The sequence below is a fragment of the Amblyraja radiata genome, chromosome 19, assembly GCF_010909765.2.
Source record: "Amblyraja radiata isolate CabotCenter1 chromosome 19, sAmbRad1.1.pri, whole genome shotgun sequence".
Classification (NCBI taxonomy): Eukaryota; Metazoa; Chordata; class Chondrichthyes; order Rajiformes; family Rajidae; genus Amblyraja; species Amblyraja radiata.
In genome coordinates, this window is record NC_045974.1 from 41,719,138 (window position 1) to 41,740,634 (window position 21,497).

The 21,497-nt window shown below is 45.8% G+C and overlaps 1 protein-coding gene across 2 annotated transcripts in view; it reads right to left on the bottom strand.

Moving 5' to 3' along the window:
• Window positions 1-17,736: 17,736 nt before the first annotated feature.
• Window positions 17,737-21,497, bottom strand: part of met (MET proto-oncogene, receptor tyrosine kinase) — a 185,057-nt gene continuing 181,296 nt past the window's right edge. For both annotated transcript variants that reach the window (XM_033038324.1, XM_033038323.1), the window contains 2 exons: window positions 20,785-20,921; window positions 17,737-19,536 (listed from right to left, as the gene is read on the bottom strand). In XM_033038324.1, the coding sequence (XP_032894215.1) occupies window positions 19,326-19,536; window positions 20,785-20,921 (348 nt within the window). In that variant the 3' untranslated portion in view covers window positions 17,737-19,325. The remainder of the gene's footprint in view (window positions 19,537-20,784; window positions 20,922-21,497) is intronic.

Below are 21,497 nucleotides of genomic sequence, written 5' to 3' on the forward strand. Positions count from 1 at the left end.
CGTATGGCGTGCGCAGCCTAAAGTTGTAGGACAACTTATTCTATTTGATCTTATTTGATTGTGCACGCCGGGTTGATTGCATTCGTCGAAACAGGGCGGACCACGTGAAGGTTGCAATCACCCACAATGAACATGTCCTTCAGGATAGATTAAACTAATGAGAAATAAGCTGGTAAGACTACAGGATGAGGATGTTGGCAGGAACTAATAGGAAAAGGTTGGGCAGGTTGGTACTTTATTCCTCGGAGATTGATCCCTGGGATGGCGGGACTGTCATATGTGGAAAGATTGAAAAGACTGGGCTTATATTCACTGGAGTTTAGAAGGATGAGGGGGATCTTATAGAAACATATAAGATTATAAAAGGACTGAAAAATGTTCCCAATGTTGGGCAAGTCCAGAACCAGGGGCCACAGTCTTAGAATAAAGGGGAGGTCATTTAAGACTGAGGTGAGAAAAAAGATTTTCACCCAGAGAGTTGTGAATTTATGGAATTCCCTGCCACAGAGGGCAGTGGAGGCCAAGTCACTGGGTGGATTTAAGAGAGAGTTAGATAGAGCTCTAGGGGCTAGTGGAATCAGGGGATATGGGGAGAAGGCAGGCACTGGTTATTGATAGGGGACGATCAGCCATGATCACAATGAATGACAGTGCTGGCTCGAAGGGCTGAATGGCCTCCTCCTACACCTATTTTCTATGTTTCTATGTTTCTAAGAGTTCAGGAGGTTGAGGAGTGATCTCATTGAGGTGTATAAAATCATGAGGGGAATAGATAGGGTGACTGCACAAAGTATCTTACCTGGTGTAGGGGAATCGAGAACCCGAAGACAAAGTTGAGAGGGGCAAGATTTGATAGAAACCTGAGGGTCTACTTTTCCACTTTGAGGGTGGGAGGTAAATGGAAAGAGCTGCCAGAGGAGGTAGTTGAGGCAGATACTATAACAGCATTAAAAATACACTTGGACTGGTACATGGATAGGAAAGGTTTAGAGAGATATAGGTCAAACGTGGGCAAATGGGACTTGCTTAGATGGGGCATCTTGGTCGAGGGGCCTGTATTAAGTATTCCATGTATTAAGACTCTGCGACTCTAAGAAATAAATAAGCAAAATTGAGCATTTCAACTGGGTACATGAGAACACAATTTGAACATCATATGTGGTACACTGGAAGAGATTTAGGTGAACCACAGTTTCACCTGGAAAGACTGTTTGTGTCCCTGGATAGTGAAGTTAAAAGGGGAAAGTGCTATATGATGAATAGTGGTTGATATGAATGGAAGGGCAAAACCAGTGGTCACCACAGAGGTAAAGTCCTTTGATATTGCCTTGCTTTTAATAACACATTAGTTTTCAGTAGGTGAGAAGAAAGGGACTGCATGGACAGAACAGAGGGAATATCTCTCATGGGTTGAGTCCAATGGATTAAGAGGAACAGTAACAATCTTTTTAATCAGTATATGTTGTTCATAGTGGAACCATGGGGCATGCTCAGTAAACCAGACAAGAGTCATAGTCATATAGCACAGAAACAAATGCTACAGCCCAACATGTCTATGGATAAAGGGAAGAGATGAAAGCACACAGTTGCATTTCCTGCAGTTACATAGATAAATGGTAATGAGAAGAGCAGTAGGTGATACTGACAGAAGAGCAGACCAGGGAGTTGTGAAAAAGATCGTCCCTTTAAAATCCAGAAGTTTGTCATAAACTGCACATATTTTATTAGTTTGCTGAGCATTACCTACAGTGTCGCTATGAACAATATATTTTACACAGATTAAGAAACATAATGTGCTTATAACTGTGCCCATAAAACCATTTAGACTCATCCTATCGAGACATTCCCTTTGTTAGAACATGGCAGAGTACAGCACATGAACTGGCCTTTTGGTCCACAATGTTCGTGCCAAATGTGTTGTCAAGTTAAACTAACCACATCTGCCTGCACATGATCCATAGTCCTCCATTCCCTGCATATCCCTCCTCCATCTTCTCTCCTGTTGAATCCCAACGTCTTCCTCTCTGAGAAAGGGTTCCGTATTTGTAAAGTTATCTGTTTCTCTTTCAGCAGATGCTGTTTGACTTTCTGAGTGTTTCCAGCATTTTCTGTTTTTATTTCAGATTTCTAGTGTCGGCGGTGTTCCTGTAATTTCATTTACGGCAGAGGTCTCAAAGATTGGTCACCATACGGGTGGAGGAACATATCGCAGCAAGAGATTATATCTGTATGGTATATTCTCTTTTCTCATTCACCTACTGTCACATTGTTCGCTTTTCAAACACAGACAGTTACAAGGACAACAGAAAATACACATGACAATCAAGATTTATGTTGTCATTATTTCCTTTTAGGGCAGCACGGTGGCACAGTGGTAGAGTTAAACCCCTGTCTCACGGTGTGAGTCGACCCACGAGTGACCCCGAGTTTAAAACAAATTAAACTCGTGGTAATCACGTACAATTAACGTAGCGGGAACGTCGGAACTTGTGGACGCAACTTAGCGACTCGTGGCGCTAACGGTAGGTACCCCGTGAAACTTGTTAACTCTTGAAAAATTTCAAACATGTTTAAAGTTTTCCACCAGTCAAATTTACACTTGAAGTTTATAATTAAAACATTTAAACTCGTAAGAACGTAATGGCCCGTGAGTTTACCGTAGTGACTCGTGAGTCTACCGTGGGCACTCTTTAACTCAGCGGGCAGGCAGCATCTCCGGAGAGAAGGAATGGGTGACGGGATGACGTTTCCAAATTTCTGCTCCGTCTTTGTGTTACTCCAGCACCGTGTGTTCACTTTTTGTCAACCAGCATCTGCCCTTTCTTGTGTATGACATTATTTGTATCCGTGGCAGTTGATTGTCGCTCCCTTCAGTTTCCCAGGGGGTTGGGACAGGACTGGAGTTGGGAGGGGAAGGTGGGGGTGGTGAGGTGGGGGAGGGGGAGTGGTTGGGAAGACTTAGTACGGGAGACAAGTGTACGGAATGTGTGGGCAGACACTTTGGTAATGATTGCCCATGGGGTTCACTGTCGAGGACTTCATAATGCAGAGAGCATTATAAACAGTGGAGCAATTAACCCTGGAAAGGGGGGAGACTTCTCTCTGAGTTGGACCCAGGAAACTGAAGCAGGAATTTTCTTGATGTTATTAACGACAGATAAATGGATGGGAAGGGTTTTGAGGGCTATGGGCCACATGCAAGCAAATAGGACTACCCCAAGACGCCAACTTGGACGGCACGGCCAAGCTGGGCCGAAGGACCTGTTTCCATGTTGTACAGTAACATGACTAAGGCCTACCCAGTGGGATTGACATGTTTTGCATTTTTCCTTTCTAAAGATGCAGTGTATTTTGGTGACTATTGCACACGGCAGACCAGAAGCGCGTTCAATACCCAGAGAGAAGGGATGGGCAGGTTAGGTGAGCAGGAGAGTGGGGTTGTTTGCAGTTGCAGAGGGAGGGGGCAAGGGCGGCCCCAGTCTCAGCTCCTGTTCTACCGAGCGTGTGGACGTGGACGGGTGGCTTGGTTGGCGGCGGCCCATGGTGTGGCAGAGCCGGCGTGCCTGCTGACTCCCATGCCCCCCCCCCCCCGGTCTGGGGCCACTGGGAGAGAGCCCCTGAGCAGCTGCCCCGGGGCGACTGGCACTGACCTGCTGGCATCGCCGACGTGAAGACAGTGCAAAGCCCCCACACCCGGTGCAATGGGCGGGGAGCTGGAGAGGGGAGGGAAGGAGTCACACACATGGCCGGGAAGCAGAGGGGTGGGGGTGGGGGTGGCGACAGACAGGGCCACCAATGAGTGGAGAAAGACAGAAACACTGACGTGCAAAGGGGACCCACAACAGTGCATGATCTCTCTCACGTTATGGCAGGTGATTGTCGCCTGCCCGCTGTTTCTGACACTAAAGCCTTGGGATCGTTGCCCTTCGTGTTGGCGTGGGGGGAGGGGGGTATTGTGCTGTTTGATCGCCCCCTGCTATCCCAGGGACAGGGAGACACAGCGGCTTTTGAGACTGGTGGGCAATCACTTCCAAAGTGTCTGCCCACACAGTCAGTACACCTCTCCTACACTTGTCTCCTGTACTAAGTCACCCCCCCTCCCACCCCTCCCACTCCCACCCCCCCCACTACCCTCCCCCCTCCCACTTACCCCTCCCCCTCCCATCCCCCCCCCCCCCCCCCCACACCTTCCCCTCCCAACTCCAGTCCCGTCCCAACCCCCTGGGAAACTGAAGGGAGCGACAATCAACTGCCACGGATACAAATAATGTCATACACGAGAAAGGGCAGATGCTGGTTGACAAAAAGTGAACACACGGTGCTGGAGTAACACAAAGACGCAGCAGAATTTTGGAAACGTCATCCCGTCACCCATTCCTTCTCTCCAGAGATGCTGCCTGTCCGCTGAGTGACCAGACTGAGGGAATTCCCACGTATATGAAGCAGGGAGAAACGTGAGTTCTACACGGCTCTGCCCGACTTTTGAGAATGGATTCGGTAGTTTGTACCCACTCCCCCTCCCTGCCCACCCACCCACCCACCAAGCCAGCCAGCCGGACCCCTCCTCGTTACAGCGGCGGAAGCGACATTTCCAAGAGAAAGGGGCAGAGAGCTGGGGCAGGGCTGGGATGGGAGCAGGGCAGATGAGGAACACCAAAGGAACAAACAAGTTGATGGGTGCAAGGGGCAGGCGGCAGATGTCTTGTGCCCAATTGAGGTAGACGCTCTTCCCCCTGCAAATGCACACACAGAAAGAGAGAGATGAGAGCAGAGAATGATCCCAGCCTAGCTCTGGCACTGGACGGTGCGCATTTTCCCTTTGTAGGTCATATCAATAGATGCGGCCGCGCTGAATTCTACCTTTAAAAAGCCGCAGGATGGAGCTGTATTCTTTAACACTGTTGCTTCGCCGCCACCGCCTCCTTGTTGCACAATGGCAGCGAGTGCGGGGCCGAGATCCTGCCTAGTTTTATTAAGTTCTGAAATTAAATAACTTTCAATACTGAATCAGAATATACTTACTGTATGAGATGCTGAACAGCTCCTCTATTTGATTCTCAAAACAGACCTTCATTCACGGTTGGCTCAAGAGTAACTCGGGAGAGGAACTTGGTACATCGCAGAAATGAGAAGTAAACGGCAAACTTATACATACACGTGGGAACTCGTTTAAACTCGTGAACATAAATTTGGAATCTCGTAGACAACCATGAGTTTTTTTTCTTTCACTCGGGATCACTCGTGGGTGGACTCGCACCGTGAGACAGGGCCATTACTGCCTTACAGAGCCAGAGATCCAGTTTCAATTTCGACTACGGGTGCTATCCGTACCGAGTTTGTACTCTCTCCCCGTGACCTGCGTGGGTTTTCTGCTAAATCTTCCGTTTCCTCCCACACTCCAAAGATGTACAGGCTTGTAGATTCATTAGCTTGGTAAAAATGTAAAATAATCCCTCGTGTGAGTCGGATAATCGCTGGTCAATGTGGACTCAGTGGACCAAAGGGCCTGTTTCCATGCTGTATCTCGAAAACTAAAACTAAAAACTAAAACTAATCGTGTCATCTACGCGATAATTATCACCAGTGTGAAAATTATCATCACTTAGTGATGGAAGATATGCACTAAGGACTCCTTCAGTTCTTAACTACAATTTATTGTTGGCTAAATTAAGCTGCAAGAATAGTCCCGTCATTCTATGTCCAATACAACTTCCTTCTGGACACTGTCCTTCCCCTTTCTCCTATTCCGACAGAGTGTGCATGTGCGTGTGTATGTGTGAATAGTCAATAGTCAGTCAATAGTCAGATTTATTCGTCACATACACAATAAAGTGCAGTGAAATGAATTTGCCAGCAGCGGTACAATAAAAAAGAACAGACAATACACAATAAAAATTTAACTCAAACATCCACCACAGCATTCATCACAGTGGTGGAAGGCACAAAGTTTAGTCAGTCCTCCTCCATTTCCCCCCCTGGTCGGGACCACAGCCCTCCGCAGTCGCTGCTGCGGGTGGCCAGATATGCAGACAACGTAAGTCTTGAATCGGTGCTTCCCTACCGGAGACCGCGGCTTCAAGATGGTGTAGGCCGCGGGCCAGCGGTCAGTGCTTTTATCCAGGGATCCCTGGCGAGGGATCCCACTCCGGATGGTAAGTCCCCGCCGCGCCCACGACTTCTAGATGACGTAGGTTATAAGCACCGCCGCAGTCCGTGGCTTCTAGATGATGTAGGCCGCAGGCCAGCGATCGGAGCTATTCTCCTCCGGGGTCCCCAACGAGGGATCCCAGGATCCGGACGCCACTCCAGCTGGAAGCTCCGCAGACCGCGGATGCAGGCTGCCGCGGGCCAGCGATCGGATCACTCCCTTCTGGCGACCCCCGGTGAGGGCTCGCCCGCTCCAGGTTGGAAAAGTCCACGCTGCGCCCACTGCTGAAGCTCCGGGCCTATCTCCGGGAAAGGGCGCACTGATCCTTTGTATTAGGCCGCAAGGGAGGCGACATGGAAAGGTTTCCCACCCCCCACACAAGACACATCGAGAAACATTAAAAACACACATTGGGACATACTAAAAAAACAAAAAAAGTAGAAAATGACTAACATGCTGCTGGCAGGGCAACCGGCTCGCAGCGTCCCCATCGACTGTGTGCGTGTGCGTGTGTGTGTGTGTGTGTGTGTGTGTGTGTGTGTGTGTGTGTGTGTGTGTGTGTGTGCGCGTGCGCGTGCGCGTGCGTGTGTGTGTGTGTGTGTGTGTGCATGTGTGTGTGTGCGTGTGGGGTTCATTTAAACTATTTGCAAAACTATTGATGTTGCACAATCTGCTTGCCTTACATCTAATGACAGTCATTAGTAATGACATCAGTGTGGTGAATCTGTGGAATTCTTTGCCGCAGAATGCTGTGGAGGCAAAGTCAGTGATATTTTTAAGGCAGAGATAGATACATTCTTGATTAGTATGGGGAGAAGGCAGAAGAATGGGGTTAGGAGGGAGATGTAGATCAGCCATGATTGAATAGCAGAGTAGACGATGGGCTGAATGGCCTCATTCTGCCCCTATCTCTTATGCTCATGATTAAGTGCTAGTATGCTTACCCTTATACCAAGATAAAGTGTGTGCATTGATCTTTGAAACTAGTTTAAGGTGGGGAGAGGTAAATAAGTATCATAAGAGTGGATGCACAGACCCAAATTTCTCCCCCAAGAGTCTCCCCAAGGCTGTTTTCATGCTTGAATATGTTTTTTATAATCTCACATTGTGCTGTGAATTTCTAACCTGTAGTGTCGGTATTAATTAACCCATTACTTGCTATTTTATTGAATCATCCTCTGAGACATTAGTTCTGCAAAGATAGTCATAGTGTGATACTGTGTGTGTACACTACATCATCTATTCCTCTCAGAACTTACAAAATTCTTAAGGGGTTGGAGAGGCTAGATGCAGGAAGATTATTCCCGATGTTGGGTAAGTCCAGAACAAAGGGTCACAGTTTAAGGATAAGGGGGAAGTCTTTTAGGACTGAGATGAGAAAATCATTTTTCACACAGAGAGTGGTGAATCTCTGGAATTCTCTGCCACAGAAGGTAGTTGAGGACAGCTCATTGGCTATATTTAAGAGGTAGTTAGATGTGGCCCTTGTGGCTAAAGGGATCAGGGGGTATGGAGAGAAGGCAGGTACAGGATACTATTGGATGATCAGCCATGATCATATCGAATGGCGGTGCAGGCTCGAAGGGCCGAATGACCTACTCCTGCACCTATTTTCTATGTTTCTATGTTTCTATGATACAGCGTGGAAATTGGCCTTTTGGCCCAACTTGCCCACACCGGCAACATGTCCCAGCTACACCAGTCTCACCCGCCTGTGCTTGGTCCATATCCCTCCAAACCTGTCCTATCCATGTACCTGTCTAACTGTTTCTTAAACGTTGGGATAGTCCCAGCTTGTTCCATACACCCACCACCCTTTGTGTGAAAAAGTTACCTCTCAAATTCTCCCCTTCACCTTAAACCTGTTCTCGATTCCCCTACTCTGGGCAAGAGACGATGTGCATCTATCCGATCTATTCCTCTCATGACTTTGTACACCTCGATAAGATTACCCCTCATTCTCCTGCGCTTCAAGGAATAGAGTCCCAGCCTACTCAACCTCTCCCTGTAGCTCAAACCCTCTAGTCCTGGCAACATCCCCGTAATCCTCTCTGTACACTTTCAAGCTTGACAACATCTATCCTATAACAAAGTGCTCAGAACTGAACACATTACTTTAAATGCGGTCTCACCGACGTCTCATACAACAGCAACATGACCTCCCAACTTCTATACTCAAAGATTGAGATCCTCCAATTTCGGAATGTCCAGTATCAGTATGTCTCGAAATTACACTAATGCCACACAGATCTGCCTCCTCATCAACTTATACCTTGGCTTATGGTTCACAAAGTTTAAAAGAATACATAGCACATGTATCATGCCACTTCTCAATCTCATTCCTGCTGCAGATAAATTCCTAACTGCCAAGAAAATGGGCAAATAACCAATATGAAGTCAAGTGGGAGCAGTCTTCTTCTTGCGTATGGCATGCATAGCCTAAAGTTGCAGGACAATTTGTTCTATTTGACCTTATTTGATGAATGAATGCCGTTATTTGTTATTGTAAGCACTGCATTTGATTGTGCATGCCAGGTTGATTGCATTAGTCGAAACAGGGCGGACCACGTGAAGGTTGCAATCTCCCACCCCAACTGGGAGCAGTAGCAGTTATTTTTCCTCTCTTGGCTACAGGTTTTAGAGTTTCAGTCACAGATTTTCAGGAGTGTGTAATTGGACTAATTGTGCAATTAGCAGTCTGCTACTCAACAATACTACCGCTGGTCTGACGAAGGGTCTCGACCAGAAACAGTCTTGACAGTAACAACATTTACTGTTTTATCAATACTTTTACTAAAACTCTCATCTTGACCACTTCCGGTCTGCGTTGTATTTAAATTTGCGCACAAATGCTACCCTATATTGCTAGGATTACTCGCCACCTTACTCACCGTTCTCCTCTGCTCCATGCCACCAAGTTTTGTTCCGGTCGGTGGAAGATTACAAAAGTTATGAAGGGTTGAAAAATCGTGAGAACAGCAGATTGGTCTTCTCACTTGTCAGTCACCATGAAGGTAACGCCCTTTCCGGCACCCGCTGGAGAATAAAGCCCTGGAGGCGGGGCTGAGTCCACAAGCCGTGCGCCCGCTGTGAGTCCCCATCGCACCCACAACCCCTTCCCCTCTGGTCCCCCTCGCTGGCTCCTGCCCCCCTCCCCCGTAAAATACCGCACTCTCCCGAAAGGCACTTCCCCCGTCTTTCTCCCCACACACCCCTCCCTCCCACACACCCCTCCCAACCCTCCCCCTGCCCACAGACCTCTAGCTCTCCCCCCGCCACGCGTCTTTACTGCAGCTGTGGGAGGCTCTGGATGAGCCGGCCCGGCCCGACCCAGCCCAGCCAGCGCTGAGTCGGAGATGGCGCCGATGTCGCCTAACGGAAAGAGGAGACTCCATCGCTGGCTCTTGCCCCCTCCCCCGTGATACCGCATCTCCCCCATGGCTCTTCCCCCATCTTTTCTCCGAGCTTTCTCCCCCCCTGCCCCACAGCCCTCCCCCCCACACCCCAACCCCCTCACGCACCCCTCCCTTCCACACACCCCTCACACACCTCCCCCTGCCCATATCACACCTCCTCCGCCCCCCGCATCCCTCCTCCTCCCCCCCTTGCAAACCCCTCCAGCCCACATACACACTTCCTCTCCCCCCCCAACCATACACACACTCCCCGTGGTGACTGAGACCCAACGGGTCCCACTTAGTCTAGTACTAAATAAATTCAAAGTCCAGACAGAACATAGCCTAAAAAATCAACTCCAGTCCACCACAAAACTTACCAAAAATATTAGCATGAAATAATACAGAACAAATTAATTAAAAATCCATATTATTTCAAACCAAGCTTCAATCGATCCTGAACTTAGCAGCAAGCATTTAAAAGTAGCAATCGAAAAGAACATTGGTCTTCAGTGGACCATCACCAAAACGTCACCCATACCGTCTCTCCAGTGATGCTGCCTGTCCCACTGAATTACTCCAGCATTTTGTGTCTATCTTCAGTGTAAACCAGCATCTGCAGTTCCTTCCTACAGCTGGCAAGATATTGCTGTAATCTTATGGTATATCACTGCACATGTTAAATCTTTACAATCTCATAGGGTTATTGTTGAAATCAACTAACAATGGGTCTATTTCAGAGCTGGAGAAATGATAATCATGTAATTTGGTTATTTGTCACAAGGTCATAAGTGATAGGAGGCAAATTAGGTCATTCAAGTCTACCCCGCCATTCAATCATGGCTGATCTATATCTCCCTCCTAACCCCATTCTTCTGCCTTCTCCCCATGCTAATCAAGAGTGTATCTATCTCTGCCTTAAAAATTCCATTGACTTGGCCTCCACAGCCTTCTGTGGCAATGAATTCCACAGATTCATCACCCTCTGAATAAAAAAAAAATCCTCCTCATCTCCTTCCTAAAGGAATGCCCTTTAATTCTGAGGCTATGACGTCTAAACTCTCCCACTAGTGGAAACTTCCTCTCCACATCCACTCTATCCAAGCCTTTCACTCTCATTCTTCTAAACTCCAGTGAGTACAGGCCCAGTGCCGTCAAACGCTCATCGTGTTATGTCATGTGATATATTCTAAATGAAGATATTAAATAATCAATGTCTGCAGTAACTGAATAATATTATTTCTCCACATGCTAAAATAGGAACATAGACTTAATTTTCATTCTGTTTTACTCCCCTGTGTGAATATGTTGGAATATTTTTGTTTTTCGCGAGAACATGCCAGTGCTAATCTGCAGATTTAAAGGATTTAGATGTAATAAAGTTGTAAAATATGGCATTGACTTCATTTTGAAGTTTGAATGGCTGAGCAAGGTAGCACATGCGTGTACGGGCATATATATGTAAGGTATGCGACATTCCATTTGATGTCTGCGTAACGTTAGTGCTGCTATCTATAAATATTAGATGGAATAATACTAGAAACCGTACATGATCTTCTTCATAAAGACAAACATATTTTCTAAATATGTTATTCACATGTCTTTATTCTATGGAAGTTTTCCAAAGATATTGAACAAAATATTCAGTTCAGATCTCAGGACATGACCTCCATCTAGTGTCTGTTGTGTGGAATGCAGCACGTCTATTTCTGCAGTGTAACGATATCTCAAATATCTGTTTAAAGTGATCCAGCGCTGATATACATTCAAGATATATGATGCCCTAGTTTAGCAGCAGAAATGTTCACTATGTATATTAAAATTTAAGATTTATTGCAAATCACCCAGCTCTACATCATCTATATTTGGGGGGGGGGGGGGAGTTGGAGATATTGAGCTCTTGGAGGTTTTCTTTGGCTGTCCCAGCAGTAAATAGTTTCAGTTTGATGACTAAATAGTACAGACACTGGATAGCTAGGTAGTGCATGCATGTACAGGCATATGTGAAGAATGTGACTTTCCATTTGATGTTTGGGTCATGTTAATGCTGTTAAATTGAGTCTCCTTAGTGTTAAGCAAATGTATAAACCTGATATTAAACTTAAGGCAAGATGCTCCACTTCAGTGCATAGCGCACTCCCCCACCAGCAATGGTCATTCACAGGTACCTTTCTTGGTGATTGAATTGCTGTTGTGGGAAGTGGAAAGTGGAAAGAGGAGCACAATGGTTGGGTCAACTAACCTTGAGGTGAGGCTGACTAGTTCCTCCATGCTTGACCAGAGACCGACACAAAATGCTGGAGTAACTCAGCAGGACAGGCAGCATCTCTGGATGGAAGGGATGGGTGACGTTTCAGGTGGAGACCCATCTTCAGACTGAGTCATCCATCCAGAGATGCTGCCTGTCCCATTGAGTTACTCCAGCATTTTATGTCTATCTTTGGTAGAAACCAGCTCCCGCAGTTCCTTCCTACACCAGGCTTGACCAGGATGGAGCTGGACAAAGTCTGAAGAAGGATCTTGACCTGAAACATAATCAGTCTCAAGAAGGTCCTTCTCACCCATTCTTTCTCTCCAAAGATGCTGCCTGTCCCGCTGAGTTACTCCAGCATTGTGTGTCTATCTTGTCCTGAGCTGGACAATCTTAAACCTTTCTGGCAGGGATACACAATGCCCCAAATAATTCAGTGCAGCTGCCTTCTTCCATGGACAGTGCATTAAGGTTCTTACCTCAACCTTCTGTAACAAAACCCAAATGTGACTCACCCTCTGGGTGGTTGGCACATTGATCCATGTTCCTTTGGCTCTGTAATAGTCCACTTGTAAATCAACACATGTCTATCCTGGTTCTCACCTGATATCTTCATGACAATCAGTGTTGGCATTTGAGCCAGTAGTGGTGAGCATTATATCAAGTGGCAGGGTGGATATTTCCACCTCAATCCCTGCTGAGGGCGGCAGACAGCAGGAACATGCGCAGGGCTAGGATGCTAATGGGAGCGAGTGGCAGTGTAGCGGGAAGTAAGAGAGGTTTGCTTATCCATCTACAGCTTTTGAACCAAAAACAACTGTGGGATGAGAGTGAAATGGAATACGAGGAGCAGAATTGATCATAACTCCTGTGTCATCTCTGTGGTCATGCGTCTCACCAGTTGTGGTGCTGATGTAGCTGCTCCAGTGTGGATCCGCTCCTCCAGTGTGCTGGGCTGATACAGACACATATATCATCCAGCATCTATATATACTGTATATATATATATATATATATATATATCTTCTATCTATACTATTACTAAAACTCTCCTTGACTACTGCATTGTTTTTAAATTTGCGCATAATTGGTACCGTATATCGCTAGGATTATTTCGCCTCCTTACTCACCGTTCTCCTCTGCTTCAAAGCATCAAGTTTTGTTCCAATCGGTGGAAGATTACAAAAGTTATAAAGGTTTAAAAGATTGTGAGATCAGCAGATTGGTCGGGTCGAGACGCTCCATTTAAGTCATGAATGCACAAAGTGTATATGTCACATACTCCTGGAGGCAGAGTATTGTATTTCAATTTCTGCAAACTAAGTGGTGTTTACCAGGAAACTCCAACTGTCCATCACTGTTTCTTGACTCTGGTACAGAAAATGCAATTATAATCTTAGCAGCAGGACCACCATACATTTAGTCATCATCATCATCATCATCATTGTTGTTGAAAACATCAACGGGCACGGTGCCTTACAATGCTACGTACGACAGTGATTGCAACTTCTACTGAAGTGTGGATGGCCGTTGGCTCACTAGAAGCTCATTTGCCCTTTGACGTCTTGTTTTTGGTCCTGCTGGGGGTCCACAGCCCCCTCCTCACCTGGCAAACCAGGTGGGGTGATGGTTTAGTCGCCGACTATCCGACCATGGAGCAGGTAACATGGGATTACATGGTACCCGTGGCGGGGGAACTCCCCCCGACCTGACCTGGAGTGGATTTAGTGGAGAGTGGTAATGAGCAATCTGAGATAAGATTCTCATCTCTGGACTCATCAGTACGACTCTTGCAGCAAACCCAGTATCACACAGGCTTTGTTATCTGGCCCAAGCATTATTATATCACCATCACAAAGGTGCAGCCTTTCCCTGCTACGTACCAGCAATAGGAGATGGGGCTGTAGATCACTGAAGTTTCATCACAGCTTCAAGGTCTCTGTCAACAATGGGCCTTGATGCTGTGACGGTCGTAGTGTGAACTGGTCTGGCAAATGTCTGAGCTTCCGTTTGCTGGGTGGTGCCTGCCTTTGCTGCAACTGAGTGGTGACCTCTACATGACATGATGATTCATCATTGGGTGTACAAGTGTGGGGGCACACCTGGCAGAGCCTGTAGGTTCCATACCACCCACACAGGAACCGGCCCTTCGGCCCATCGTACCCACACCGGCCGACATGTCCCAGCTGTACTGGTTCAACCTGCCTGTATTTGGTCCATATTCCTCCAATCTTGTCGTATCCATGCACCTGTCTAACCATTTCTTAAACGTTGGGATAGTCCCAGCCTCACCTACCTCCTCTGGCAGCTTGTTCCATACACCCATCACCCTTTGTGTGAAACAGTTACCCCCAGGCATATTGGTAAGTTGCTGTCTTACAGCGCTTGCAGCGCCAGAGACCCCGGGTTCAATCCTGACTATGGGTGCTTTCTGTACGGAATTTGTACGTTCTCCCCGTGACCGTGTGGGTTTTCTCCGAGATCTTCGGTTTTCTTCCACACTCCAAAGATGTACAGGTTTGTAGGTTAATTGGCTCGGTATAAATGTAAAAGCTGTCCCTAGTGTGTGTAGGGTGGTGTTAATGTGTGGGGATCGATGGTCGGCGCAAACTCGGTGCGCCAAATGGGCCTGTTTCCGCGTTGTATCTCTAACTAAACTAAACTCAGATTCCTATTAAATCTTTTCCCCTTCACCTTAAACCCCTGGTCCTCGATTCACCTACTCTGGGCAAGAGACTTTGCATCTACCCGATCTATTTCTCTCATGATTTTATACACCTCTATAAGGTCATCCTTCATCCTCCTGTGCTCCAAGGAATAGAGTCCCAGCCTACTCAACCTCTCCCTGTAGCTCAGAGCCTCTTGTCCTGGCAACATCCTCGTAAATCTTCTCAGTGCCCTTTCCAGCTTGATAATATCTTTCCTGTAACACGGTGCCCAGAACTGGACATAATAATATCAGTCTGAAGAAGGGTCTCGACCCGAAACATCGCCTATTCCTTCTCTCCATAAATGTTGCCTCACCCGCTGAGTTTCTCCAGCATTTTATGTCTACCTATGATAATATCAATAACATATATAGCTCGGTTTGGCCTTTCTAATTGCCCGCTTGAGTTTTTTCCTGCTTCCTTTATATTTCTCAAACCCTGTCTGATTTCATCTTTTTAAACCTTACATACCCTTGACCAAATTTACAATCTCTTTTATAGATACATAAAGCTGGAGTCAGGCTGGAGAAAAGGAACAGGTGACTTTTCGGCTCGAGACCCTTCTTCAGAGAATCTCCTATGATCTCTTTGTTCATCCCAGGTTCTTTAACTTAGTATCCTTATCTCTATCTTACAGGAACATGCTGGTCCTGAACTATGATCAGCTGCATTTACCAATAACAATTGCTCCCGATGTACTCTTCTTAGCTCCTGCCTAATAATGCTGTATCTGCCTGTTTCCGTTTCATCTCTTGCAGGCTAGATAATGCCCCAAGCATCTCCACGCACATGCTCATCATCCTTTGACTGTAGCGGAGCAACTGGGAAATGAAAGATTGAAAGATACACCATGGAAACATTCCCCTTTGGCCGACAGGTTCCATGCTGACCATCGATCACTAATTCACACTAATTCTATGTCATCCCACTTAGACACCCACTCGCTACACACTGGGGGCAATTTACAGAGGCCAATTAATGTACAAGTTCACAGGATTCTAGGATGTGGGAGGAAACCAGAATGCCCAGAGGAAACCCACACAGTCACAGGAAGAACATGCAAACTGCACACAGACAGCACCCGAGGTCAGGATCAAACCTGTGTTTCCAGCACCGTGAGTTACACCACTGTGCTGCCCTATTGGCCTTACCACAGTATGTTGGTATATGAGGCAGCCTTTCCCCAAGATAGGTTACAGGTTACACATGCCATTACCCGCCAGGTCCAGATCCCAGCTCTAAACAACACCTTAAGGGCCTGTCCCACTGTCACGACTTAATTCAAAACCTCTGCCGAGTTTAAAGGACCTAAAATAAAATCAAGATTGTGGTAATCTACGAACTCCTACGAGTATGTCTACGAATTCCCACGACTATTTCGATGCCCTCCTTACAAGTAAAAAGTTGCAATTTCTTTCATCCCGACCATTTTTTTTACTCGTGGACATTTTTTATCGGGCTGGAAAAAATGTCCCGACTTACCCGATGCCACGAGTACCTATGGCTAGCATAACGAGCCGCTACGCTATATCTACAAACTCCTACAACCTCCTACGGACTCGTTACGAACATTCTGCGAGTTTGAATCAAGGGGAAAACTCGGGAGAATTTCTTGAATTACCTCGTGAAAGTGGGACAGGCCTTTTACTCGAGGCAAAGCGTGAGGATCTAAGTGTCAGATTCCATTGAGTAGTGTCTTTGTCTTTCCCCTTAGACTGTGATAGCTCATCTGCCGGAGTCTGGACTAGATATTGTAACGAAGGGGCGAGCAAGAGGAAATCTATTTGAAGCTTTTGGAATTTGTGACTCAGAAGTTATTAAGGAAGTGAATGGTAGGGACTAAGAAAGATTGACAATGAGTCTAATGTTGCTCTCATTGATCAATCCAATGCTGACCAGGGTCTCCATGATGTACTCAGCTATGACTGCCAGCACCCTCTTCCACCTGGCATCACCTACCAGTGCGCCCGCTGCCTTCAACTGAGTAGAGCTTCTGCTGCAAGAGGCAAGGACATGTGTGGATCCCTGTGTTGGAGTGCGTGTGTGTGTGTCTGGCATGTGGATAGCTCTACATGTATGTAAGCACTAGGGTCAGGCATGTGAATAGCTCTACATGTATGTAAGCAGTAGGGTCAGGCATGTGGCAGTGTACGTACTTCCAAATATTATTTATTTTTGTTTCCGTTCAGTTTGAAGAGGCTTCCAATATCATTACGTTTCTTGCAGCAGTGAGAGCGGATGCTTGGGTTATTGTTCTGGGCATTGATGCCTCGGGTCATTTCTTCCCACAGGAGCTTGATTTCTGTATGAGTGCTTCCTTGGCCTTCCACTACCCAGGACTGCGTGCTGTGTTTAGTATAATGAACAGCACGGAAACAGGCCCATCAGGCAACCAAATACACCCAACCACAGATCGCCCGTTCACACCAGTTCTATGCTATTCCTCTTTCACATCCATTCCTTACACACTAGGGAAAATTTAACGAGGGCGATTAACCTACGCACCCACACATCTTTGGGATGTGGGAGGAAACCGGAGCACCTGGGAGAAACCCACGTGGTCACAGAAAAAAACTGCAAACTCCACACAGACAGCACCAGAGGTCAAGATTGAAACCAGGTCTCGGGTAGTGGGCAGCCACACCATTAAGACGGGTATGCGACAGTGAAACAAAGGTCCCACTGTTATAACTATGGGGCTATGGCAGCACTGCCTACTCACCAAACTGCACGATGACTTCCAACTCCCATTGGATTCATTGGTCACCTTCCCTTTAAAGGTGACATTCTCTGAATCTGGTCAGTTTCAAAAGGTGAACAGAAATGGTCACATTTGTCAAGAAGTGGTCAGTGTGGTAACACAAAGGTCAGGATTTGGGACAATCTGGGGCAGGGGTGGATTTCCTTTGCAGTACCATTTAAGCACAGAATCTTATGGCAGTTGCTAATGTTGACTCACTTCTTCCAAAGTAAAATACACAGAGCTTCCAAAAAAGCAATCTATGCCTTAGGAGTAGGAAGGAACTTCAGATGCTGGTTTAAACCAAAGACACAAAATGCTGGAGTAACTCAGCAGGACAGGCAGCTGAAGAAGGGCCTCGACCCAAAACATCACCCATTCCTTCTCTTCAGAGATGCTGCCTGTCCCGCTGAGTTACTCCAGCATTTTGTGTCTGTTTTCAATCTCTGACTTTGTTCATTGTTCACGCCTACTTTCCCCATTGAAAGCAACAGTTGTGTTTTTAATAATTTAATACAAGACACAATAAATTGCAGTAACAGCTATTGCATCGACCACAGTGATTAATTCAACATCTTATTTTCACTGGATTCAATTGAAAAGAAATGACAATATCAGTGATTCTGAAAGATCAAGTGTATTTCATTGACACTGGTACACGGACCATGTAAGAAATTAAGAAAACAATTTCAAAGGTTTTATGTGCAATGATAAAATGGTCCAGTTTTAATGTTGCTATTGAGGTTAATTAATTAAAAATAAACCTATTATTAAAAAAATAGAAATCTCCATTAATTTTTCAGGATGGAATTTTTCTTTAAATTTATCATGACTTTTTTTCTCCTGCAATCAACAAAGCATTTTTTTTTTTACAGCAGAAGCTATGAACAGGTTTTCACAATGACAAAATGAAACCGAAATGCCATAAGAACTCAATCAGTCGAGCAGCATCTATGGAAAGAGAAACTGGTGAACATTTTGGTGACCCTTATTCAGACCAGGGGCTAGAGTAGAGGGTTGGAAGCATAAGATCTTGGCATCTGGAGCACAAACATACTGCTGGAAGAACTCATTGGGTGGAGCAGCATCTGTGGAAGCAAAAGGATGATTGGTGTTTTGGGTGTAGATTCTGCATCAGTTCTGGCGTGGAGGGTTTACAAGTCAACAGACCATATGTTGAGGCAGAGCAGCGAGTAAGAGCACAGGTACTGACCATTAGTACGGCACTAAATAAACGGGGTGAGAAAAAGGTAATGAAGATAATGAACAAGATAATGAAAACTGACATGAGCAATTTACCTTAATTTGGAGATTTTTTTGTTTATTCCAGAAGACTGTAAAGTGCCCAGGTGGACGATAAGATGTAGTTCTAGCTTACGTTGGCCTTGCTGTGGCAGTGGAGGAGGTTGCAGACAGCAGATGGGACAGGGAATGGGATTGAGAATTAAATCGTAACATGCAGGGCACTCAAGAGTGCTCTGCTGTTCAATCTGCCATTCTGCTTCTGGTTTCCCCAGTGCAGAGGGCACTACATTCTGAACAATGGATACAGTGGACTAGACTGGAAAGAGTCCAAGTGAGTCGCTGCTTCACCCAGAATGGTAGCTTGGTTCCCTGGATGGTGGAAGGTGAAGAGGTGAATAGGCAGGCACTGCATCTGCTCAAGCAGCCATGGGATGTCGAGTGGAAGTGGGGATTGGAAGAGTGGTCCAGGGAGTTACAAAATGAGTGGTCCAATGGAAAGGTAGAAATGGGGGAAGATTTGGTGAGATCACGTTGGGGCCGGCAAAAATTGCGAATGATTATGCGTTGAATGCAAAGATTGGTGGAGTGGAAGTCAAGTACGAGGAGAACTCTTGGCCCATTCCATGGAAGAGGGGATGAGAACAGACATCATTATTTCTCAATGATGAGAGACAGTTTTACAATATTTAATTGCGATTTATCTCAGTCCTGTAGTTGTCAATGGTTCGGCACGTTGAACCGGCAGCACATTTAATACAGGGCTTCTCCTTTGTAAAGTCTGGAACATGTCCTGCATTTGTCTGCTGATAAAAGATCCTTTAAAGAAACGTGTCCTTGTTCACGCCTGAGCATCTCTGTCCAAATGATCTTGAGATGAATATACAGGTGGATAGGGCACTCTGCAGTTTATGTTTACATAGGTTGTATTTAACTCGATGTGGTGATCTCCAGTGAAAGTGGAAATTATTGACGACAGTTTTGAAACTATTTCAGAGAACGTTGGGCGGATTTCATGTTTTGGGTGCCAACATTGCAGCATTACTGCATATCTGCAATGAAAAAAGAATATTGAATAAGCTTCTTACAACATAAGTGAACAGCAACAATTAATAAATAATTTCTGAATGCAAAATATGAGGCATCTCCTTTCAAGTTAGGGGTCACGTTTATTATTGTAGTGTACCGAGGTACAGTGAAAAGCTTGGTTTTGCTTGTTATAGAATTAAATCATACTGTACATGAATACATTCAAGTCAAACTTAAGTTTGAAATACATAGAAAATAGTGCAGGAGGAGGCCATTCAGCCCTTTGAGCCAGCACCGCCATTCATTGCGATCATAGCTGATCGTCCCCAATCAATAACCCTGCCTTCTTCCCATATCCCTTGACTCCACTAGCACCTAGAGCTCTATCTAACTCTCTCTTAAATCCATCCAGTGATTTGGCCTCCACTGCCCTCTGTGGCAAGGAATTCCACAAATTCACTACTCTCTGGGTGAAAATGTTTTTTCTCACCTCAGTCTTAAATAGCCTCCCCTTTATTCTAATCCTGTGGCCCCTGGTTCTGGACTCGCCCAACATTGGGAACATTTTTCCTGCATCTAGCTTGTCCAGTCCTTTTATAATTTTATATGTTTCTATAAGATGTCCCCCTCATCCTTCTAAACTCCAGTGAATACAAGCCCAATCGTTTCAATCTTTCCTCATATGACAATCCCGCCATCCCAGTGATCAATCTCGTGAACCTACGCTGCACTGCCTCAATCACAAGGATGTCCTTCCTCAAATTAGGAGACCAAAACTGTACGCAATACTCCAGATGTGGTCTCACCAGAGCCCTATACAACTGCAGAAGAACCTCTTTACTCCTATACTGAAATCCTCTTGTTATGAAATGGGCTGTCACAGTGGCACAACGGTAGAGTTGCTGCCTTACAGCGAATGCTGCACTGGAGACCCGGGTTCAATCCCGGCTACGGGTGCTGCCTGTACGGAGTTTGTACGTTCTCCCCGTGATCTGCGTGGGTTTTTTCCGAGACCTTTGGCTTCCTCCCACATCACAAAGATGTAGGTTAATTGGCTTGGTAAATGTAAAAATTGGCCCTCATGGGTGTAGAATAGTGTTAATGTGCAGGGATCGCTGGTCGGCACGGACCCGGTGGGCTGAAGGGCCTGTTTCTGTGTTGTATCTCTAAACTGAACTAATATAAGTAGAGCAAAAGGGAAAGGTGGAGAGTGCAGATATAGTTCTCAGCACTGACGTGCATTATTGCACACTGCGGAATGATGTACTTACAGTGAATCGGGACAGTATTCAGGTTGCAGCAACCTCCTTCCCTGTAACAGGTAAACAGTGACATCAAATGAATCAACATCGGGGTAAGGTGGTGCTCCTCGTGTCATCAGCTCCCACAGCAGAACACCAAACGACCACTGTTGAAGGAAAATATAGATCACCTTTCTCAAATCTTAGTTCCTCAGCAGAATAAAAATGACAACGCCATACTTATTTTTTGAAAAACACAGAGCTATAGTCCAATGTTCTAAAGGGCACTAGCATAGATGTCTAGGTCAGCTCTGGTCAGCAGTATCGAGTGTCTGATATGGTGTGTTAACATCTTGCAGGCTCACACTAAATGTTAATGTGCTGACATAACCGGGAATGAATTTCTACTCAATGGATTTTTCATCATGTTCCTATCATGGCTATCTATCAACAATTTGCATTTATTTAGTCCCAAAGCTAGACTGCAGTTGCTGGAAATTTGAAAATGCATTTACGTAGCGTCTCCAATGTAGTAAAACCTTCCAAGACCATCACTGGTGCATTATTAGTCGTGGTTTGTTGTTATCGCATGTACTGAAATACAGTGAAAAGACGGTTTTGCATTTATCCTGCCAAATTATGCTAGAGGTGTACAACTATGCCATACACCAATACACCAGGGTGTACAAAGAGAACAAATATGGAACGTAGAATATAGTGTCAATGCGTTATGGTTACAAAGT